The following is a 21188-nucleotide window of genomic DNA, read 5'->3' on the forward strand; positions in this document are numbered from 1 at the left end:
TTGGAGGATATTGTGAGGCAGTTAATGAATTTAGTGTTGTAACCTGAGCCAAGAAGAGATCACAAAGTTCTGTACATACTAGCAGTCATGAATTGTTAACATACACAGTAGGTGGGGGTAAAGCATGCATGGGGCAAGAGTACAAATGAAGTTTATAGGTCTGTAAAAAAGAAATCCACCATTCTCCCACCAGACAGTGCACACATCACCATCTTCTCAGTTCCATTCTTGAACCTCATGGCAGTCACATGTTTAGAGATGGAGAAAATGTGGAAAGTCGCTTTTGTATGTTTTCAATGTTCAGTTTGTATAGTTCTGAGTGTTAGGCAAAATCTATTTAATAATTAGATAAACTTGGTGCCAGAACTTTGGCTTGTGTAGTCTCTTCTATTGTATTCAAGCATTATTTGTCGGTACTTATTTACTTTAGATGTCTCATTACTCACCTCAGAGAACTTCATTACTTTTTCTTTTCTGTAGTTTTTCTTTTGTTGGGTAATGGTTTCTTCAAACATACCTACCTCTCAAACACACTTAGAATATAATTGTGTCTTCCATATTGGCATTTTTCTTTTTTTCCTTCAGAAACCAACTGAGAACATAAACTCAACAGCCATTAACAGAGCTACTCTACCATCAAGCTCTTGACCTTATTGAAAATGGGAGATCCATACAGCAAGCAAGGAAGAACAAGCAATATTGCACCACTGCATTCCCCTAGATTAATATTTTTTTGGCCTTACTCTCAGATCAACACAACATTTACTTTTGAATATGATGGGTAAAATAAAGAGTTACTAATTTGGTTTTCCATGTATTTACTTGTACTCCTTTTTATTTTCTTCAGTTGAGGGTAAAAGTACACACTGTGTACTCTCACCCCACAACACGGGTAAAAGAACGCAAAATTACCATTTTGGAAAACTTTTCTTACTCTTCTAACAATAATTAGATGAAAATGAAGTTCTTATACAATGTTAACAAGATGTCAAACTAGATGATGGATGCATAATTGATACAACATTGCTGCAAGTTTTTTAAAAACCATTTAGTAAAACCAAAAATGCGTACTTTTACCACCACCTACCCTACTTTTGTAGCGATTTTTCTTTTCTTTTTAAGGAGGCTTAAAACTACATTACCCATGACAGCTGTCTCAAACTCTCATTAGTAACTCCCAATTGAGCTAAAGGAAGCGTGACGCACATTTCCCCCTCCTCCTCCCTGTGTATATAACATTTGTTTAATGTCTGTGCTGTAAGATATATGTTATCCATTTTATCTCCTAGCTGGGAGGCTTGCCTTAGCAGACACAAAGTAAGAGCTCAGCAATGTGACACAAATATGGACAAAGGCATTATTTCTATAAGTAGTTTAGAGAAAATCAGATTGTGTGAATCAGAGTCTAAACTTGGGTCCACTAATATGGCTCCAACCAGTTAAATATTATGCCAAATTTTTCATTATTCTTGCCATTTGAGTTATGTTGCCGGGTATAAATTAACAAAGTGAATCTTGGTGTGGCTCTAATTATAATTAGTCTCTCAACTTTACTTTTCTTTCTCATCTAGTCTCCTTACCCATTAACTTTAAGAATGTTTCTCCAACCAAATCGAGCCTCTTTCACTATTTGCATGAACTCAATTATTGCCAATAGACTTATACAGGCTAAAACAAAGAGTTGTGTCTCCTGCAGTCATTCTTAAATTACTAGATGTTTCCATTTCATAATTCCACTTAACAAATATGTTACAAATAAAATATAGCGCATTTGCAAATGTTGTATGTACATAACAGCAGAATTGAAATGATCAATAATATCTGTGGTCAATTTGGACAGTGGTTGTGTTCTGATTGACTGTTTTCTTCCCACTTCATCTGTGTACTATAATTTTAAAGGTACCTATGGAGCTCAGCAATTTACGAAGTGAAAACAAAATAAAGAGACGAGTACACTAAAGTGTTATGCCAACCATAGCATATTTTATTTATGAATCCCGATTTGTCAGCAAGTAGTTATACACAAAAAATATGAAAGTCAACAAATGTTTTCAAAAATGAAAACAGTTTTTCACAGTTACAGACATATTTCACATGAAGGCAGTGCTGTGTGACAATAGAAACATTAGCATTTTACAGAATGTATAAAAATCACAATTTTATACAATTAAAGGCACAGATATCCATCAGAACACAATTCATACTTTAAATAATCTGTGTAAACAATGATCTTCACAGGATGCTACAATTACAGGAAATCTTGGAATAAAAATAATCTCTTCCAAAAAGCTTGTAAAGGGTACAATATACTTTTCAAATACTCTATGTGTGATACTTGGAAAATTTGGGTGGAAACAAGGAAATGTAAATACAAACTAGAATTTTATTGTTCTGCTCTAGTAGGCAGTACAATACATGTAGGCATTTAATGCTAAAATGAGATTCATTTCACATTTCATCTTACTCATGAGAAATTTTCCTCAGTAAATCATCACTGCAACATTTGTGCAATTATTTTGAGCAACAAGTCCAAATATGATATTTGGTCAACTAAAAGCACAATTTTGGAATGTTTAAACATAATATTGTTCAATAGGCTGCAGTGTTGATAACAAAGGAGAAAAAAAATGAAATGACATATTATGATGATTATAAAGACTTGACTGTGGATACTAGGTTTTAAGATTCAACTGACTCTTTCAGAATGTGCAACAACATTATTAAAACACTGTATAGTGAAAAATGAAGTCAGTTATGAATCTGAATAAAAAAAAGAGAGGACCTTTGCCCATTTTATTTTCTTGGAGGTGATATTTTCACCTCAAAAGCTCTCTGGCCTTGTCTGTCCAGTGTACAAGTTATTACCAATAACCATTCTTGGGGCGATGTCACAAACTGTGGAGAAGTAACCAACTTTGGAAAAGCTACAGCAAAACCAGTTATGAAGTAAGAATACAGAAGTGTCGCATGGCTCCACAAGTGTCAACAATATTATGCAGCACTGCCACTATTTTGTAACTAAATTACATGCTCATAAATTTTCATTAATACCTGAAATACTCCATATAAATTAATCACATCTGGTACTATTACTCCATTGAAGAACATTGAAAACTATAGTTAATTACTAAATTGTACAACTTTTGATTTAAAGTAGTAATTGGTCTAAAACGTATTCTCAGACTTCATACTGTACTGAAACCTAAATAAAGAGGTTATTAATCTTACTGTTATCAGTAAATTAAGGCAGTTTAACAAGTAAGCTAAAAGTTATGAGATTAAATGACCTGCAATCACAATTCACCACATTTAACACATTGCCTGGAACTATATGACATTCAATAATCCACTATCACAGAACATTGTATTATTCCTAAAATGTTCTTTATTTTTGTGTAATATCACAGAAAATTTATAGACAACTGTTTCAAGGACAGTTACTATGACACGCAAATTGAAGTACAAGCCTGAGGCCTCAGTATTCTCGAAATGAGCCCCTATATAATGACTGAGAATTATTACAGCCTTTCACAAATGTCTCAGCATCAAGTTTGTTAAATACTTATTAGACAGAATAGATTTTTTAGTTATTAAAATGTAATCCCATGAACACTCTCCTGTACTACGTGAATTCATTAATTTAATTGCAATCTCAATTAAATCACTGAATGATTGGCTTTATTAAACTCATTATGATCCTAACGGCAACAAAATATATAACGGGTCTTGCTGAATCTGTTCCATCATCCACCTGTTTAACATCAAAGTTTCTTTTTCAACATTGTTGTAGACACATGTGAAAACGAAAACAGTAACTGAAATGTAAATTATTTTTCAGGAATGGCATTACAGTAGGGTCATTTGTTTTAACAGCTTTGCTAAATTGCATGGAACTGCTCTGCCTGTTACCAAGAGTACATTTTTTTATGGGAGGGGGGAGTCTGGGGGAAGACACTGTATACTGCTGTGTAGTAAAAATGAAGGGTGCAAGGAAACTGTTTTGCTTTTGTAAATTTTGTACTGAATGATTGCCAAACGTAAGGAACAAAATGATGTGATCATATGGCATTATTAGTTGGGAGACCCTGTCTAGAGATGTTCGTCCACACAGGACAAATGTTTCTAGTTGATGCCACTTCGGTGACTTCCATTTTGAAGATGAGATGTAATGGTGAGGACAACACAAACACCCAGTTCTTGGCCAAAGAAAATCTCCAACATGGCTGGGAACTGAACACGAGATCCCCTTGATATAGAGGGTGCAACACTTAGCACTAGAAGACGAGCTGTGGAATAATACCCTCAATCTTCATGTATGGGAGAACAGCAGAAATTATGTTTTAAAGTTTTACCTTCAGTTCTTTAAAATGTGAAACTGGTAAATAAAGAGACATTCCTGAATATGAAAGGTTTGTGTTTGAATAATGTAACTATAAATATTGCCTAATAAATATCTTTGCTAAATTGCATGGAACTGCTCTTCCTATTACCCAGGATATATTTTGTTTTGTGGGAGACTTTAAGACCAAACCAATCTTAATAATGAAAATTCAAGTTTAAAATACACAACTGAAATAAAACTACAATTGAGTTTGGATATCACGAGAAGCACTTCAATTCATAGGGAACTGACAAATATCAATTATTAATATAAATTATTTTTGTATAAGAGGATCATGGCAAAAGCAAGCCCCAAACATAAATAAAATAGGAAACAGTCACACAGGTATGATTTGTAAGGTAAACTAAAACTACGAATTAAGTACTTATTTTGTACAAAATATCTTCTCACAAAACAACATATTGATAAACAAGTAAACAGTAGACTTCACAATGGTATAGGACAACCTTTGTGATACATTTCAGTGTACCTTTGTTCTTCCACCTCTTTACACAGTGTGTGTGCACTTTCTAAAACTTTTAAATACTTCATGATTATTTTCAGTTTCTCTAGATTTGTTTATAAAGTAATAGTAACAATAAAAAGTACCTCACTAGCTTTCACTGTAGTAGCACATACAAAGAAGGCTAGACTCCATGCATTTATAATATTTGACATTTCTCCACAATTCATCTAATTTTCATCATTTCTTCTCAGATATATTCCACAGCACTGCAGATAATTACTTTTATAAATACAACTTCATCAAATGTAGGTATTTATCTGTAAACCTGATATCAACCATGAAGTACCGAGATAAATTTTAAAACATCATAATATACGGTCCTTGGCAGGGCGGATGGCAATGATATCTTTAGGTATTAATTAGAAAAATTTAAGTATTGTTACTGGTTATTCTCAAGAAATAAAGTCAATTACCAAAATGTATTCTGCTCTGCCTTAGGAAATACCTGACTGTCCTCAACAATTTTGGGACACAGCAGTCATGACATAGCTTGCAAGTCATGTATCAGAAAGAATCAAATGACAATTTTTTACAAGGCAGTTTCAAGACAGAAGCACAGTTTTGCTTTTTGCTTTTAAGCTGGAAACAGTGTTTCATCTGTTTTGTAAGTGATTCACTACCTATCATCTATAACTAGAACACAGCACCAACAGAATAGTTGAATCAAAATGGCTGCCACACTCATACGCATAACTGATGCGAGAATAAGGTCAGAACGGACATCGATACTCACTTTCAGAGCAGGGAACGATAGATATAAAGCAAAGAACACACATGTGCTGACTAATGACAGAAACAGGTAGGACCCAAGAGTGGCAGACAACTTTTGGGAGGAGCCAGATAAGAATTTGGCTACAGCTGTTTTTGCATGACCCTTCCAGGCATTTGCATGGAGCTATTTAAGAAGAAAATATGGAAAAACTGACTGAGGACAGCAATACGCAATTTTAACTGTGCTCTTAACAAATATAAGTCAACTGTCTCAAGTGCAGTACTGCCTTCCTCAGTCTGTATACAAACAAATATTATATCCAGCAAATATGCATATTTTAAATGTCTGAAATGTACATTTAACTTACCAGACCTTATGTTCAGTGGCTTTTAAAAACACTGGACAGCTCTGAGAAGCGTCATGAGGAAATACATACAGATCACATGAAGTTCGGCATGCTATGTTATGCTCTGTCAGAAGAATTGTTTACAACTATCTATGCACTTCGAAACTTTTAGGAAAATGATGTGTACCGAACACATTGGAAATTATGTAGAAAAATTATGGGCTACTGTATCAATTTTGTTAAATTATGCAATAATGGGGAAAAATGTTTTCATTTGGTTCCCTTCATAAATTTAGACTGTAACATGACCCAGGATTTTACTTGGTTGTTTATTCAATGGCACACACAGTTAATTTCTCACTTATCAATGGATGATGTACTAAAAGCTCTTCTTGTTTTTTAGTAATGTAATACAATTAAGGAACACTCCTGTGACCAGCAATTATCATAAAAAAAGGTGCTGCCTACATGGACTAGATACTTAAATTAACGTACACAGGATACTTTTATCCTAAGAAAATTTCCTGACCCATGACATACTGCCCAATTATTTAAAAACAGTTTTCTTAATCTGTCTCCTTAAATATTAAGGAACACATCATATAAAATACATTTCCTGTACATACTTCCCTTTTGTTCAATAAATTTGTATATGTTAAATTAATATTTAAATGAAGGGTGTAGAAAGAGGGAGCAGATCTGAGGTAATACTATAAAAAACAATGTCTGCAGTGTGCTGTAACAAAATATTCAGCTTAAAAATATACTTGACTCATTCCACAAAATTTGCTACCCCTTCATAAGTACAGCCATAACGCTGAATAATCTCAGTTGCAGCATAAACGCCACAGCGGATGCATGTCTCAACTGGTTTTCCTAAAACTAGTTGAGACAGGAAACCTGCAACAAGGAGCAGAATATTAGATGGAAAAACAATAGTGATCTAGATGTAGCTTCTAAGTGTAGTAATCACAAACTGTAAGATGGCCCTTTTGTGGAGGATGCTGGGAGCAAAAGCTTTTGATCGATTCTTACAAAAATGTCTCCTTTTATCAGGGCAGTCACTCACAGCTTGTAAAAGAAATGGACAACCATTTAGCGGAAGTGTTTTGTTTTTGTAACTCAACAGGGAGAAGCATAAATAGGTGGCACTCTCAATTTTATTTTTTAAAAAAAACATTGTTGTTTACAGATTCTAATTCTGCTGGAAGCTCACTGTCACACTACCAGATCTTCAGAATGTACGAAACTAATGTCAGCCTTCAACCTTTACTTAGATAACCAGCTCTAATGATAAATGTGTTTTTCATTGTGGTTACAATACCAAAAATACAGTAAAAATGTAATAGAACAACATACAGTAATCTTTATTTATCCAGCAGAGTTAAATCACTCGAATTTTCATTACTATCTCTAAATGTAAAGCCAACAATTGCTAATTATTTAGACATTATCTCATACATATTTCCTGTTTTACAACTGCTGTGAAATGGGAGAGAATGAGATGAAAAGAAATGGGTGAAAAATTTGACGAAACAAAAAGAGGTTGAGAGGAAAACTTAATTGGACACACGTAAGCAGAGCAATCTTTGCTATCGGCTCTTTAACAGAATAAAGTTACATATGAAATTTAAGATAGTTGATGTGGACCACTGAATCAAGGTACAAGGTGGTGTAAGGTACACGCAAAGCTCACACCATGCCAATTTATTGCAAATAATATCCAAAAGATGCTTAGTGGATGAACTAATATTCATTAAAAACACTGTTGATATTGTGCAACAGGAAAAATGTGGCAACCACTGGCCACATAACAAGCTGACAGATGGTGATTTTGATCACACAAGGCAGCAAATCTTGAGTCGTAGACAGAAGTAATTGACAAGATATATGGATTAAAGTCTGAATGTTACACTCTCGTACAAATGCTAGCATATCACAGTTCAAGTGTTGTGGCTGTGGACTTCAATCTAAACACTGTGCTGAACACCCAGACCAAATGTTCTATCTGAGAAAACTAGATGTGTATTATTGGACTGTACACAAGAGAAGACTTCTTCTTGCCTTTTTATATCATCAGCCTTGTGACTGGTCTGATATGATCCGCAACGATTTCCTCTCCTGTGCCAACCTTTTCATCTCAGAGTAGCAACTGCAACCTACATCCTCAATTATCTGCTGGATGTATTCCAGTCTATGTCTTCCCTTACAGCCCCCTCTAGTAGCATGGACATTATTCCCTGATGTCTTAACAGGAGTCGTATAAACTTGTCCCTTCTTGTCAGTGTTTTCCATCCATCACTTTCCTCACCATTTCTGTGGAGAGTCTCAATCAGTTCTTAACTTTTATCAGTCCACCTAATTTTCAACATTCTTCTGTAGCACCACATCTCTAATGCTTCGAGTCTTTCCTGTTCTGGTTTTCTCACAGTCCATGTTTCGCTACCAGCCAATGTCGTGATGTGTTCCAAACACACATTCTCGGAAATTTCTTCCTCACATTAAGACTTTTGTTTGATATTAGCAGGCTTCTCTTGGTCAGGAATACTATTTTTGCCAGGGCTCGTCTGCTTTTTATGTCCTCCTCGCTCTGTCTATCATGGGTTATTTTACTTCCTAGGTAGCAGAATTTCAACTTTGTGATCCAAACTCAGAGGTCAAATTTTTTGCTGTTCTCATTTCTGCCACTTCTCATTACTTTTTTCTTTCTTAAATTAACTCTTATTCCATATTTTGTACTCATTAGACCATTCTATTCAACAGATCTTTTTCTTCCTCACTTTCACTGAGGTCAGCAATATCATCAGCGAATCTTATTACTGATATCTTTTCATCTTGATTTTTAATCCCACTCTTGAACCTTTCTTTAATTTCTGCCATTGCTTCTTTGATGTACAGATTGAAGAGTAGGGGCAAAAGACTACATCTCAGACTTATACCCTTTTTAATCTGAGCACTTCATTCTTGGTCTTCCAGCCTTAATTGATACCTCATGGTTCATCTACGTGCTGTATATTTACTGTACATTACCCATTTTCCCTAACAGCATATCCCTATTTTTCTCAGTTTTGAACATCTTGCACCATTTTACATTGCCGAATGATTTTTCCAGAGAGACTAATCCTATGAACATGTCGATTTTTCATCAGTCTTGCTTCCACTATCAACCACAATGTCAGAACTGCCTCTCTGGTGCCTTTACCTTTCCTAAAGCCAAACTGATCATCATCTAACAGCTCCTGAATTTTCTTTTCTAAGCTGAATGTGCATTAATTCTCGCAATTGTCAGTTCTTGCTGTCTTCGGAATTGTACAGGTGATGTTTCCCTGAAAGTCTGATGGTATATTGACAGTCACACACATTCTCCAAACCAACATTAATAGTGGTTTTGTTGGCATTCCTGTTAACGATTTTAAAAATTCTGATAGAATGTTGTCTATCCCTTCTGCCTCATTTGATCTTAAGTCATCCAAAGCTGTTTTAAATTCTGACTAGTACTTGATCCTCCATCTCTTCCCCATCAACTCCTGTTTCTTCTTCTCTCACATCATCAGACAAATCCTCCCCCCTCATAGAGGCCTTCAGTGTACTCTTTCCACCTAACTGCTCTCCCCTCTGCATTTAACAGTGGAATTCCCACTGAACTCTAAATGTTACAGTCACTGTTTTCAATTTCCCCAAATGATGTTTTGACTTTCATATATGCTGGTTCTGTCTTTCTGATAAAAATTTCTTTTTTGATTTCTCCCCATTTTTTCATGTAGCCATTTCACCTTAGCTTCCCTGTACTTCCTACTGATTTTATTCCTAAGTGAATTGTATTTCTACATTTCTAAATTTCCATGAACATTTCTGTAGTTCCTTCTTTCACCAATCAACTGAAGTATTTCTTCTGTTACCCACAGTTTACATTTACAGCTACACAGATAATCTGAAAGCCACCATACAATGGGTGGCATAAGATGTCCTGTACCACTACTAGCCATTTTCTTTCCTGTTCCACTCCCAAGGGAAAAAGGACTCTATATGTCTCTGTATGAGCCCTAGTTTCTCGAATCTGATCTTTGTGGTCCTTACGTGCAATGTATGTTGGCAGCAGTAGAACCATTTGGCAGTCAGCTTCAAACGATGGTTCTCTAAATTTTCTCAGTAGCATTCTTCGAAAAGAATGTCGCCTTCTCTTCAGGGACTCCCATTTGAGTTCTCAAAGTGTCTCCGCAACATTTAAACCTACTGGTAACAAATGTAGCAACCAGCCTCTGAATTGCTTCAATGTCCTCCTTCAATCCGACCTGGTACGGATACCAAACACGCAATCAGTAGTTCAGAAGAATAGGTCACACAAGTGTCCTATATGCGATTTCCTTTACAGGTGAACCACTCTTTCCTAAAATATGCTTTGCAACGTTATGCCCAGATATTTAAAGGACATGACTGTGTCAAGCAGTACACTACTAATGATTTATCTGAACATCACAGGTTTGTTTTTCCTACTCATCCACATTAACTCATGTTTTCCCACATTTAGAGCTAGCTGACATTCATCACCCCAACTAAAAATTTTGTTCAAGTCATCTTGTGTCTTCCTACAGCCTCTCAACTTCGACCCCTTACTGTACACCACAGCATCATCAGCAAACAATCACAGATTGCTGCCTGCCCTGTCCGCCAAATCATTTATGAATATAGAGAACAACAGCAGTTCTTCTCTGGCGCCCTCCTGTCAAGAGGGCATCAGGGAACCACAGAAAGGGTGTCCGTCTAGAAGGGGGCAGGTAAATCACACTAAGTTAGTTGTAGAAACGATCGGTATTGTAGTTGTAAATGTCGTAGCTGTGTTGGGAAAGAACCAGAACTCCAAGGCCTAATAGAAAGCACTGAAGCTCAAATAGTTATAGGTACAGAAAGCTGGGGAAATAAGCGCATCAGAATTTTTTTCTAATGCTCTAACAGTGTTCAGAAAGGATCAATTAAATACAATTGGAGGTGGAGTATTTATTGCTGTCAGAAGTAGTTTGCCTTGTAGTGAAATTGAAGTAGATAGTTCCTGCGAAATAGTATGGGTAAAGGTTATACTTGACAATTGGACTAAACTATTAATTGGTTCATTTTACTGACCCTCTGACTCAGAAGATATAGTTGCTGAACAGTTCAATAAAAACTTGAGTCTCATTTCAAATAGGTACCCCACTCATAGTCGGTGGCGACTTTAATCTACCCTCGATATGCTGGAAAAATTATACGTTTACAGCCGGCGGCAAGCGTAAAACGTCATCTGAAATTGTACTGAATGCTTTCTCAGAAAATTATTTTGAACAATTAGTTCATTAGCCCACTCGAAGCGTAAATGGTTGCGAAAGCATACTTGACCTCGTAGCATCAAATAATCCTCGACAAATAGTGAGTATCGTGATGAATACAGGGATTAGCAACCACAAGGCAGTAGCTGCTAGGCTGAATACCATAACTCCAACAACCATCAAAAAGAAATGCAAAGCACATCTGTTAAAAAAGCTGATAAAAATGTTCTTAACGCCTTTTTAAGATACAGTCTGCACTCCTTCTAATCTGATCATGTAAGTGTAGAAAAGTTGTGGAATGATTTCAAAGAGATAGTATCGACAGCAATTGAGAGATAAACACCACATAAATTAATAAGTGATGGTACTGATCCCCCATGGTACACAAAACGGGTCATATCGCTGTTGAAGAAGCAGCCAAAAAAGCATGCAAAATTTAAAAGAATTCAAAATCCCCAAGACTGGAAAAGTTTTGCAGAAGTTCGAAACTCTGCTCGAAATCTGGCAGAAAACCCAAAGAGATTCTGGTCATACTTACAGCACACCAGTGGCAGGAGGCAATCAATACTTTCACTTCGCGATAACAATGGTGAAGTCACTGATGACAGCACCACTAAAGCAGAGTTATTAAACACGATTTTCCAAAACTCCTTCACCAAAGAAGATGAAGTAAATATTTCTGAATTCCAATCAAAAACAACTGTCAAGATGAGAAACACAGAAGTAGATATCCTTAGTGTAGCAAAGCAGCTTAAATCACTTAATAAAAGCAAGGCTTATGGTCCACACTGTATACCAGTCAGGTTACCCTCAGAGTATGCTGATATAATAGCTCTGTATTTACCAATTACATACAACTGCTCGCTCACAGAAAGATCCGTACCTAAAGACTGGAAAGTTGCTGCAGTCACACCAATACCCAAAAATGGAAGTAGCAGTAATCCGTTGAATTACAGGCCCATATCACTAACATCGATTTGCAGTAGGGTTTTGGAACATATGCTGTGTTTGCACATTATGGAGTACCTCGAAGAAAATGATTTATTGACACGTAGTAAGCATGGATTCAGAAAATATCGTTCTTGCGAAACATAGCAAGCTCTTTAAACTCATGAAGTAATGAGTGCTATCGACAAGGGATGTCAAATTGATTGCACACTTTTTAGATTTCCAGAAGGCTCTCAACACCGTTCCTCACAAGCGTCTTCTAACCAAACTGCATGCCCTTGGAATATCACCTCAGTTGTGAAACTGAATTTGTGATTTCCTGTCAGAAAGGTCAAGGTTTGTAGTAATACACAGAAAGTCATTGAGTAAAACAGAAATAATATCCGGCGTTCCCCAAGGAAGTGCTACAGGCCCTCTATTATTCCTGATCTCAATAGCCAACTCAGATTGTTTTCAAAGGATGCTGTTATTTACTGTCTTTTAAAGTCATCAGATGATCAAAACAAATTGCAAAATGATTTAGATAAGATATCTGTATGGTGTGAAAAGTGGCAACTGACCCTGAATAAAGGAAAGAGAGAAGTTATTCACATGAGTACTAAAAGAAATCTGCTAAATTTCGATTACGCGATAAGTCATACAAATCTGAAGGCTGTAAATTCAACTAAATACTTAGGGATTACAATTACAAATATTCTAAATTGGAACAATCACATAAATACTGTCGTGGGTAGAGCCAATCAAAGACTGTGATTCATTGGCAGAACAGTTAGAAGGTGCAACAGGTCTACTAAAGAGACTGCTTACACCGCGCTTGTCCACCCTATTCTGGAGTATTGCTGTGCGGTGTGGGATCCGCATCAGGTGGGACTGACAGGTGACATCAAAAAAGTACAAAGACGGGCAGCTCATTTTGTATTATCGCAAAATACGGGAGATGGTGTCACAAGACATGATACGTGAATTGGAGTGGCAATCATTAAAACAAAAACATTCTGTTGGCACCCACCTACATTGGGAGAAACGATCATCATGATAAAATAAGAGCAATCAGGGCTCGCACAGAAAAATGTAAGTGCTTGTTTTTCCTGCGTGCCATTCAAGAGTGGAACGGTAGAGAGACAACCTAAAGGTGGTTCATTGAATCCTCTGCCAGGCACTTTATTGTGAATAGCAGAGTAATCACGTAGATGTAGGTGTAGACTGTTCTCTCTTTGCTGTTAGCTTCCTTGTACCTATGTTTTTCTTTCCAACTTCTGTGAGTGCCCTTTTTAGAGATGTCCATTCCCCTTCAACTGAACTGCTTACTGAGCTATTCATTATCTCTGGGTCTTCTGCCTCAGAGAACTTCCAAGCACGTCTCTTCATTTCTACGACCTTCCATTCCCACTTCTTTGCGCTCTGATTCTACCTGACTAGTCTCTTAAACTTTAGCCTAATCTTCTCATTACTAAATTGTGATCTGAGTCTGTATCTGCTCCTGGGTACATCTTACAAGCCAATATCTGATTTCAGAATCTCTGGCTGACCATGATGTAATCTAAGTGAAATCTTCCCTTATCTCCGTGCCTTTTCCACGTGCACTTCCTCCTGTGGTGATTTTTGAACTGTGTATTCACTTTATTAGCTGCAATTTATTGCAGAAGTCCATTAGTCTTTCTTCTCTCTCGTTCCTATGACCTACAGTTCATATTCTCCCGTAAGCCTTTCTCTTACTCCTTCCCTTACACTCACATTTCAATTTCCCATGACTATTAGATTTTCATCTCCCTTTGTGTACTCCATTATCTGTTCAATATCTTCATATACATTCTCTGTGTCTTCATCTCCTGCTTCTGCCGTCGTCATGTAAACCTGAACTAATGTTGTTAGTGTTGGGTTGCTGTCAATTCTGATGAGAAAAACCCAATCACTGAACTATTCACAGTATCTCTTCTCTGCCCCAACTTCCTATTCATAATAAATCCTACTCCTGTTGTACCATTTCATTCTGCTGTTGATATTACCCTATACTTATCTGACCAGAAATACTTGTCTTCTTTCCATTTCACTTCACTGGCCACTACTGTATCTAGATTATGCCTTAAACATTTCCCTTTTCACATTTTCTAGCATCCCTACCATATTCAAACTTCTGATATTGCAATCCCCTATTCATAGAAAGTTACCTTTCCGTAGGTTATTCAATCTTTTTCTCATGGTCACTTCCCTCTTGGCAGTACCCTCCTGGAGATCCAAAAGGGGGACTAATTCAGAATTTTTTGCCAATGGAGAGATCATCATGACACTTTTCTTATTACAGGCCACATGCCGTGAGAATACACATTACATGTCTTTTAATGCAGTGGTTTCCATTTTCTTCTGCATCCTCACACTGTTGATAACTGCTGATTCTTCCACCTTTTGGGAGCAGTTTCCCATCTCACGGGCAAGGTAATGCCCTGAACCTCTGTCTGGTCCTTCACCCTCTTCGACAAGGGCGTTGGCCTTGAAGACATTATCATTGGGAGGGAAGAGGAATTAGGTGAAGAGGAGATGGGAAATATAGAACTGTGAGAGACATTTCGCAAAGTGCCGAAGGACCTGAGTCGAAACAAGGCACCTGAAGTAGGTGACATTTCCTCCAAATTACATATATTTTTGGGAGAACATACAACAACAAAACTATTCCACCTTGTATGCAAAATATATGAGACACGTAAGGTAATGGCAATGAGGGCATACACAGGAATGCTCATTTTTACACAAGTGCACCTAACAGCAAGTTGGTGACAGTCTTGCCCAAAGGGCAGAGTGATTGCTACAGGCTGTCTGGTAAAGACAAGGCAAGACAGACATGTAAACACACAGTGGATCTCACTGCCATCAACATATAACACATCCACAAGCATAGAATAGAAAGGGTGTCATGCTGAGTATTCTCACTGAAATAAATATGTCTATGTAAATATCTTGGATATTTAGAGTCACATGACCTAGTAGTGCAACATTAATTCCAAATCTAGCAAATTGAGTGTTCCAAAGACAAGTGTCCATTGCCTCTTAAGATGTCTTTATATGCAAAAAAGCTACACAAGTCATAGCACTATTACTTACAGTCATTTAAACTAATTTCCTTAACAAATTAATATATGAGAACCTGAGGTGTTACAAATGCAAATGAGGTGGCAAATGAAACACATTTCTTTACAGTAAAGCCTCCGAATACCATGCTTTAATGTACTAAATAGTTATAGTGTTACAAGCAACAAACAAAACTGCAGTCAAACAAATTAAGCCAGAATATATAATTCAAACAGTAACATATATTACGCAGTGAACACAGCATAGGCACATCCATTACATGTTTTCTGCCTTAGTTACTTTACAATATTCAATGTTTTTAGTAGGTTAATTAAATACTTTTAAATCAGATATTAATAAAGTCATTTGCCATGTTAGTACGGTCAAGTATTGTAAATTCAGAGGTGTTATGTGAAACATCATCAAAAGACTGTCACAAATAACTGGTCACTTTTATTTTTATGTTAATTGGTTTTATTGAATTAAAAAAAATGTTATTCAATATCAATCATAAATACTTGTTGTCTTCAATTACCTAACTTTTCTATTTTATTAATTTTATTTGCAAATGTTCTCGTAATTTGCAATTCTCATCAACTGCGAGAAAACAACAATTCTACAACCAAGCTGGCTTAAGTGTGGTAAATGAAGTGACATGTGGTCACCCCTTTAACATGTCACGAAGCCAAATTTCTAGTAGGTTGCACATTTCTCTGACCCTGACTGATTGCAATTTTTAACACTAATTTTATTAGTAAAAGAGAGAGGGCTGCTCTTAGACTTGCAAAATATTTAAAAAATTCACAAAGAATGCAGTAATTCCAATTCCCAAGAATGGAAAGGACTATGAACCATGGTCCTTGCTGGGGTGGGGTGGGGTGGGTGTAGTAACCCCTTGTCATCAAGCCTGACACACATGCGCAGTGTGACAGCAGCGACACCTGCCAGAAATTGTATCTTTACATGTATAGACTCAGGCCTCCGAGCTCTCAGTTGTCAAATGTATTCCAGTCATGTTATTACTCTCTGTGTAGTCTTGTTTTCACTCCACGACCCAATACAGTTAATTAGTGAGGGTAGGATGTTCTGGATCCTGAGGATTCACTGCAATTCAGATCTACTTTTAGTTGTCAGCTCTACTTTAGCCAATCACCCAACAACAGCAGTGTACTGCAGCCATATTGGAATGGTTATAGGTTATGCTGAACCAGCCTCTGCTCCCACTGTAAGCTCCCTCCCCCCTGAAGCGGAAGACTGGGTTGCTTACGAGAAGTGGATTCGCCAACAGCTCATGGCATTCCGCATGGTCAGCAAGAAGGTCTGTACAGCTCTTTTCTTATCCTGGACAACCCCTGTCCTCCACTTTTCCTAAACGGTTAAATATGTTTGGCAACAAGGAACATTAATGTCATTGCTACTCGTTTCACTTGCAGCAATTTAAGCTGTTCTCAGAAAGTTCCTACTTAACCACACCCTCGAACATAGTGACATATTCGGAAATGAATAACCAAATATTTGTGACAAGCAAGGAATTATGTATTTAAGTTGTCCTCCAAGATTCCTGACTAAGAACATACTCTGAAATTGCCACATATTTGGAAATAAGCAACCAAATATTTATTTCATTCTTCATTTTTTGATCAGACAGAAATGTAAACAATATTGAATATTGCAGAACATACTTGTACTACATTCACAACGAAGTTCCACTCACTTGAAGGCTTACTTCATTGATGATTCGTCAATGACATATAATGAAAAGAGTGAAATGTTAATTTTCAATGTGCCGTCATTTTGAAATGGTATACTCCAAGTTATAATACAAAACACCTAAATACGTCAAAATAAAAATGCATGCTGCATTGAGTCACTTCCGTCTGGAGCAGATGTGTGTTGTAGATTTAACGTCCTCACATGTGGTGCTAGCCAGAAGGGCATGAGGTGAATCGGAATGGGAAGGATGCCAAATACACAGTGATTTCTGTGTACTTGTTGCACCACCATAAAAAATAGTTTTATGCAGCAAATAAGCATATGTGCTGCTGAAGTTAGTACTTGGTAAAAATTTTAGTTTCTGCACAAAAATATTGAAAAGAACACTGTCAGATTCACAATCTTTATCAAGTGATCATAAATAAAGTGTTTTGTTAAAAGCTTTGATTCTCTAAGACAAGTTCGGCAGTCTTACATTCATAGTCCAGGTAAATCAACAAGATGTGCCATTTTGGAATTGAATGTGCCTAGTGTGAGTGTAGAAAGAAAGACTGCCAAACATGTGCAATTGCTGTGTTAGAGACTTCTGAATGACCATGACTTGGCGTCCCATGTGATACACAGCCAGTTTCGGTGAAATGATTGTATTAATTAACAACAGTTTGTCTTTCACTTGGTAGCTTGCAATATTTTGTCCTGAATTGTCTCTAAACTGTAGAAGTGGAACGTGATTAATGAAACCATATACAACAACGTGCATTCTCTGCTTTGTTATGCGACGCCAGGATGACTGTTGGAATAAATCATTTGCGTATGGCAGTTCTGTATAAAACATTTCTGTAAGTTATTTGCCTTTTTCAAAATTAAAGGTTACTATAGCATACTTAATTTGCAAACACCCTGTACAAGGAGCAAAAGGTTATCTACAACTTGTATCAAAATTACACTGTAGTTATAAATAGTCTGCGGAAGTGGAAAGGAAGCAGTGGTTGAGAATAGAATGAGGTAGTGTTGTAGTCTAGTCCCAATGTTATGTAATATAAGTTTTTACACTGTTTTGTTAGTTTTATGTCAATTGCTAATTTTATGTCAGTTACATAGTGTTGGGCACCCATCCAGACTTCTTTACTAATTTGTGTTGTGGATTCACAATGTGGTTGCATTTTCCGTTTTGTGTTTCTTTCCTCATTTTCATTAGCGTTTCGTGTGTATGACTTTATTCCCTGTGTAATGCACTGAAATGGCCTCACGTTTTTTTGTTATTGTTAATTCAGGGTATGTTTTATTTTGCTGAAAATTGAGCACCTGTTTTTTTAAGCACACAAGGAGCAAACCTTTTGCTTTGGCCACATAACTTAAGATTTCGTTTAGCTGTTTGCATTCCAAGTGTCTTGCTGTTTAAATTAACTTTTACAAAATCCCAGGATACATCAATTGCTGATTTGTATAGGTTGGGTTGCATTTATGCCTATTTATAGTTTTACAGCACGTCACCTGCAAATTAGTCTGAACAATTTGGCTGTAGAGTTATTAATTATGAAACATTTTTCTGACAGTACTAGCGGTGTGTGGGCTGTATTTGCGTTTTCCATCCTGTTGTACATAATTGGCGCGATTTATTGTTCGATTATAACTACACACACTTTTTTCATACATTTTACACCTCACTCTCAATTAGTATCATACTTTTCATACACAGAACAAGATATGGGAGTAAACTTGATTTGCCATGTTTTGTGCAAGTGCTCGTGTGTGTGTGTGTGTGTGTGTGTGTGTGTGTGTGTGTGTGTGTGTGAGAGAGAGAGATAGTATTTTACTGTATAAGTGTCAGGCGTATTCACTCAAAAGTTTCCTCCCTTGTATTACTGCTTTTTCTGTGTGGTAGTACTATCTTGTTGTAAAGTTCTGGTAGAGACTACTGCTTTCCTGAAGTGATGACTTATTTGGGTGATGATTTTCATAAATGAGGTGATCTGCAAAAGTGTAGTGCATGCTGCCCATGGAAACACACTAGTAGCTATGAGACAAACAGAATAAATCAGCAAAACACAAGAATTCCTACATGAGAACACTATCATAAAATTAGTCAGTAATCCAACCATGAGGAACAAAAGAAACATACAGAGACTATTAAAAACTCTCAAAATTACCATCACAAAATTTCACCCCCAATACATAACCCAATGGAGCCCCAATTTGTTGTTGTTGTTGCGGTCTTCAGTCCACAAACTGGTTTGATGCAGCTCTCCATGCTGCTCTATCCTGTGCAAGCTTCTTCATCTCCAAGTAACTACTGCATTGTACATCCTTCTGAATAAGCTTAGTGTATTCATCTATTGGTTTCCCTCTACAATTTTTACCCTCCACACTTCCCTCCAGTACTAAATTGGCGATCCCTTGATGCCTCAGAACGTGTCCTACCAATCGATCCCTTCCTCTGCTCAAGTTGTGCCCAATTCTATTCAGTACCACCTCATTAGTTACATGATCTACCCATGTAACCTTCAGCATTCTTCTGTAGCACCACATTTTGAAAGCTTCTATTCTCTTTTTGTCTAAACTATTCCCATGTTTCACATCCATACATGGTAAATAGTTTTAGAAAAGACTTCCTGACACATAAATCTATACTCAACGTTAATGCATTCCTCTTCTTCAGAAACGCTTTTCTTGCCATTGCCAGTCTGTATTTTATACCCTCTCTACTTCGACCATCATCAGTTATTTTGTTCCCTAAATAGCAACACTCATCTGCTACTTTTTCCTAATCAATCTTAGACCTATTTCTATGCCACAGTGTTTGCTAAAGTTATTGAAAAGGCTGTGCACGTAAGGTTAACTGATCATTTTATATAACAGGATTTGCTATCAAATGTACAGTTCCGCGTCAGGAGTTGTTTAACAACTGAAAATGCTATATTCTCTTTTCTCTGTGAGGTACTAGATGGGTCAAACAAACGGTTTCAAACACTAGGCATATTTTTTTATTTAACTAAGGTGTTTGATTGTGTTGACCACAAAATATTGCTCCAGAAGTTGGACCACTACGGAACACGGGGGGTAGCTCACAACTGGTTCACCTCTTACAATAGCAACAGGCCGCAAAAGGCTATTATTCAAGTGTTGAGAATGGCTGTGATTTGGAGTCTGAGTGGGGTACGGTCAAGTAGGGGGTGCCCCAGGGATCACTGTTGAGGCCACTATGGAATGTAACAATACCAGAGAAGGAAAGTTGCTGCTCACCATATATCGGAGATGCTGAGTCGCGATAGGCACAATAAAGATTCACACAATTAAAGCTTTCGGCCATTAAGGCCTTTGTCAGCAGTAGACACACATCCACACACGCACACACGCACACACACACACACACACACACACACACACACACACACACACACAAACGCAACTTGCACACACGCCTGCAGTCTCAGAGAGCTGAGACCACACTGTGAAAAGCAGCACCAGTGCATGATGCCAGTGGCGACTGGGTGGGGGAACGGAGGAGGCTGGGGTGGGGACGGGTAGTATGGTGGGAGTGGCGGAAAGTCAGGTGTTGCAGTTTAGACGGAGGGCAGGAGTGAAGGTGTGGAGGGGGAGGGGGTAAGAAGCGGAAAGGAGAGAAATAAAAGAAATTAAAAGACTGAGTGGCAGTGAAATGACAGCTGTGTAGTGCTGGAATGGGTGCAGGGAGGGGGCTGGATGGGTGAGGACAGTGACTAATGAAGGTTGAGGCCAGGAGTATTACGGGAACGTAGGACGTATTGCAGGGAAAGTTCCCACCTGTGAAATTCAGAAAAGCTGGTGTTGGTGGGAAGGATCCATATGGCACAGGCTGTGAAGCAGTCATTAAGATATCATGTTTGGCAGCATGTTCAGCAACAGGGTGGTCCACTTGTTTCTTGGCCACAGTTTGTCGGTGGCCGTTCATGCGGACAGACAGCTTGTTGGTTGTCATGTCTACATAGAATGCAGCACAGAGGTTGCAGCTTAGCTTGTAAATCACTTGACTAGTTTCACAGGTAGCCCTGCCTTTGATGGGATAGGTGATGTTAGTGACCGGGCTGGAGTAGGTGGTGGCAGGAGGATGTATGGGACAGGTCTTGCATCTAGGTCTATTACAGGGGTATGAGCCATGACGTTTGGGATTGGGAACAAGGGTTGTGTAAGGATGGACGAGTATATTGTATAGGTTCGGT

The 21188-nt window shown here is 37.5% G+C and overlaps 1 protein-coding gene across 3 annotated transcripts in view; it reads right to left on the reverse strand.

The window, feature by feature from the left end:
* Positions 1 to 1951: 1951 nt before the first annotated feature.
* Positions 1952 to 21188, reverse strand: part of LOC124774870 (adenosine kinase) — a 104939-nt gene continuing 85702 nt past the window's right edge. For all 3 annotated transcript variants that reach the window (XM_047249520.1, XM_047249519.1, XM_047249518.1), the window contains one exon: positions 1952 to 6865. In XM_047249520.1, the coding sequence (XP_047105476.1) occupies positions 6738 to 6865 (128 nt within the window). In that variant the 3' untranslated portion in view covers positions 1952 to 6737. The remainder of the gene's footprint in view (positions 6866 to 21188) is intronic.

The sequence above is a fragment of the Schistocerca piceifrons genome, chromosome 2, assembly GCF_021461385.2.
Source record: "Schistocerca piceifrons isolate TAMUIC-IGC-003096 chromosome 2, iqSchPice1.1, whole genome shotgun sequence".
In the NCBI taxonomy this organism is placed as follows: domain Eukaryota; kingdom Metazoa; phylum Arthropoda; class Insecta; order Orthoptera; family Acrididae; genus Schistocerca; species Schistocerca piceifrons.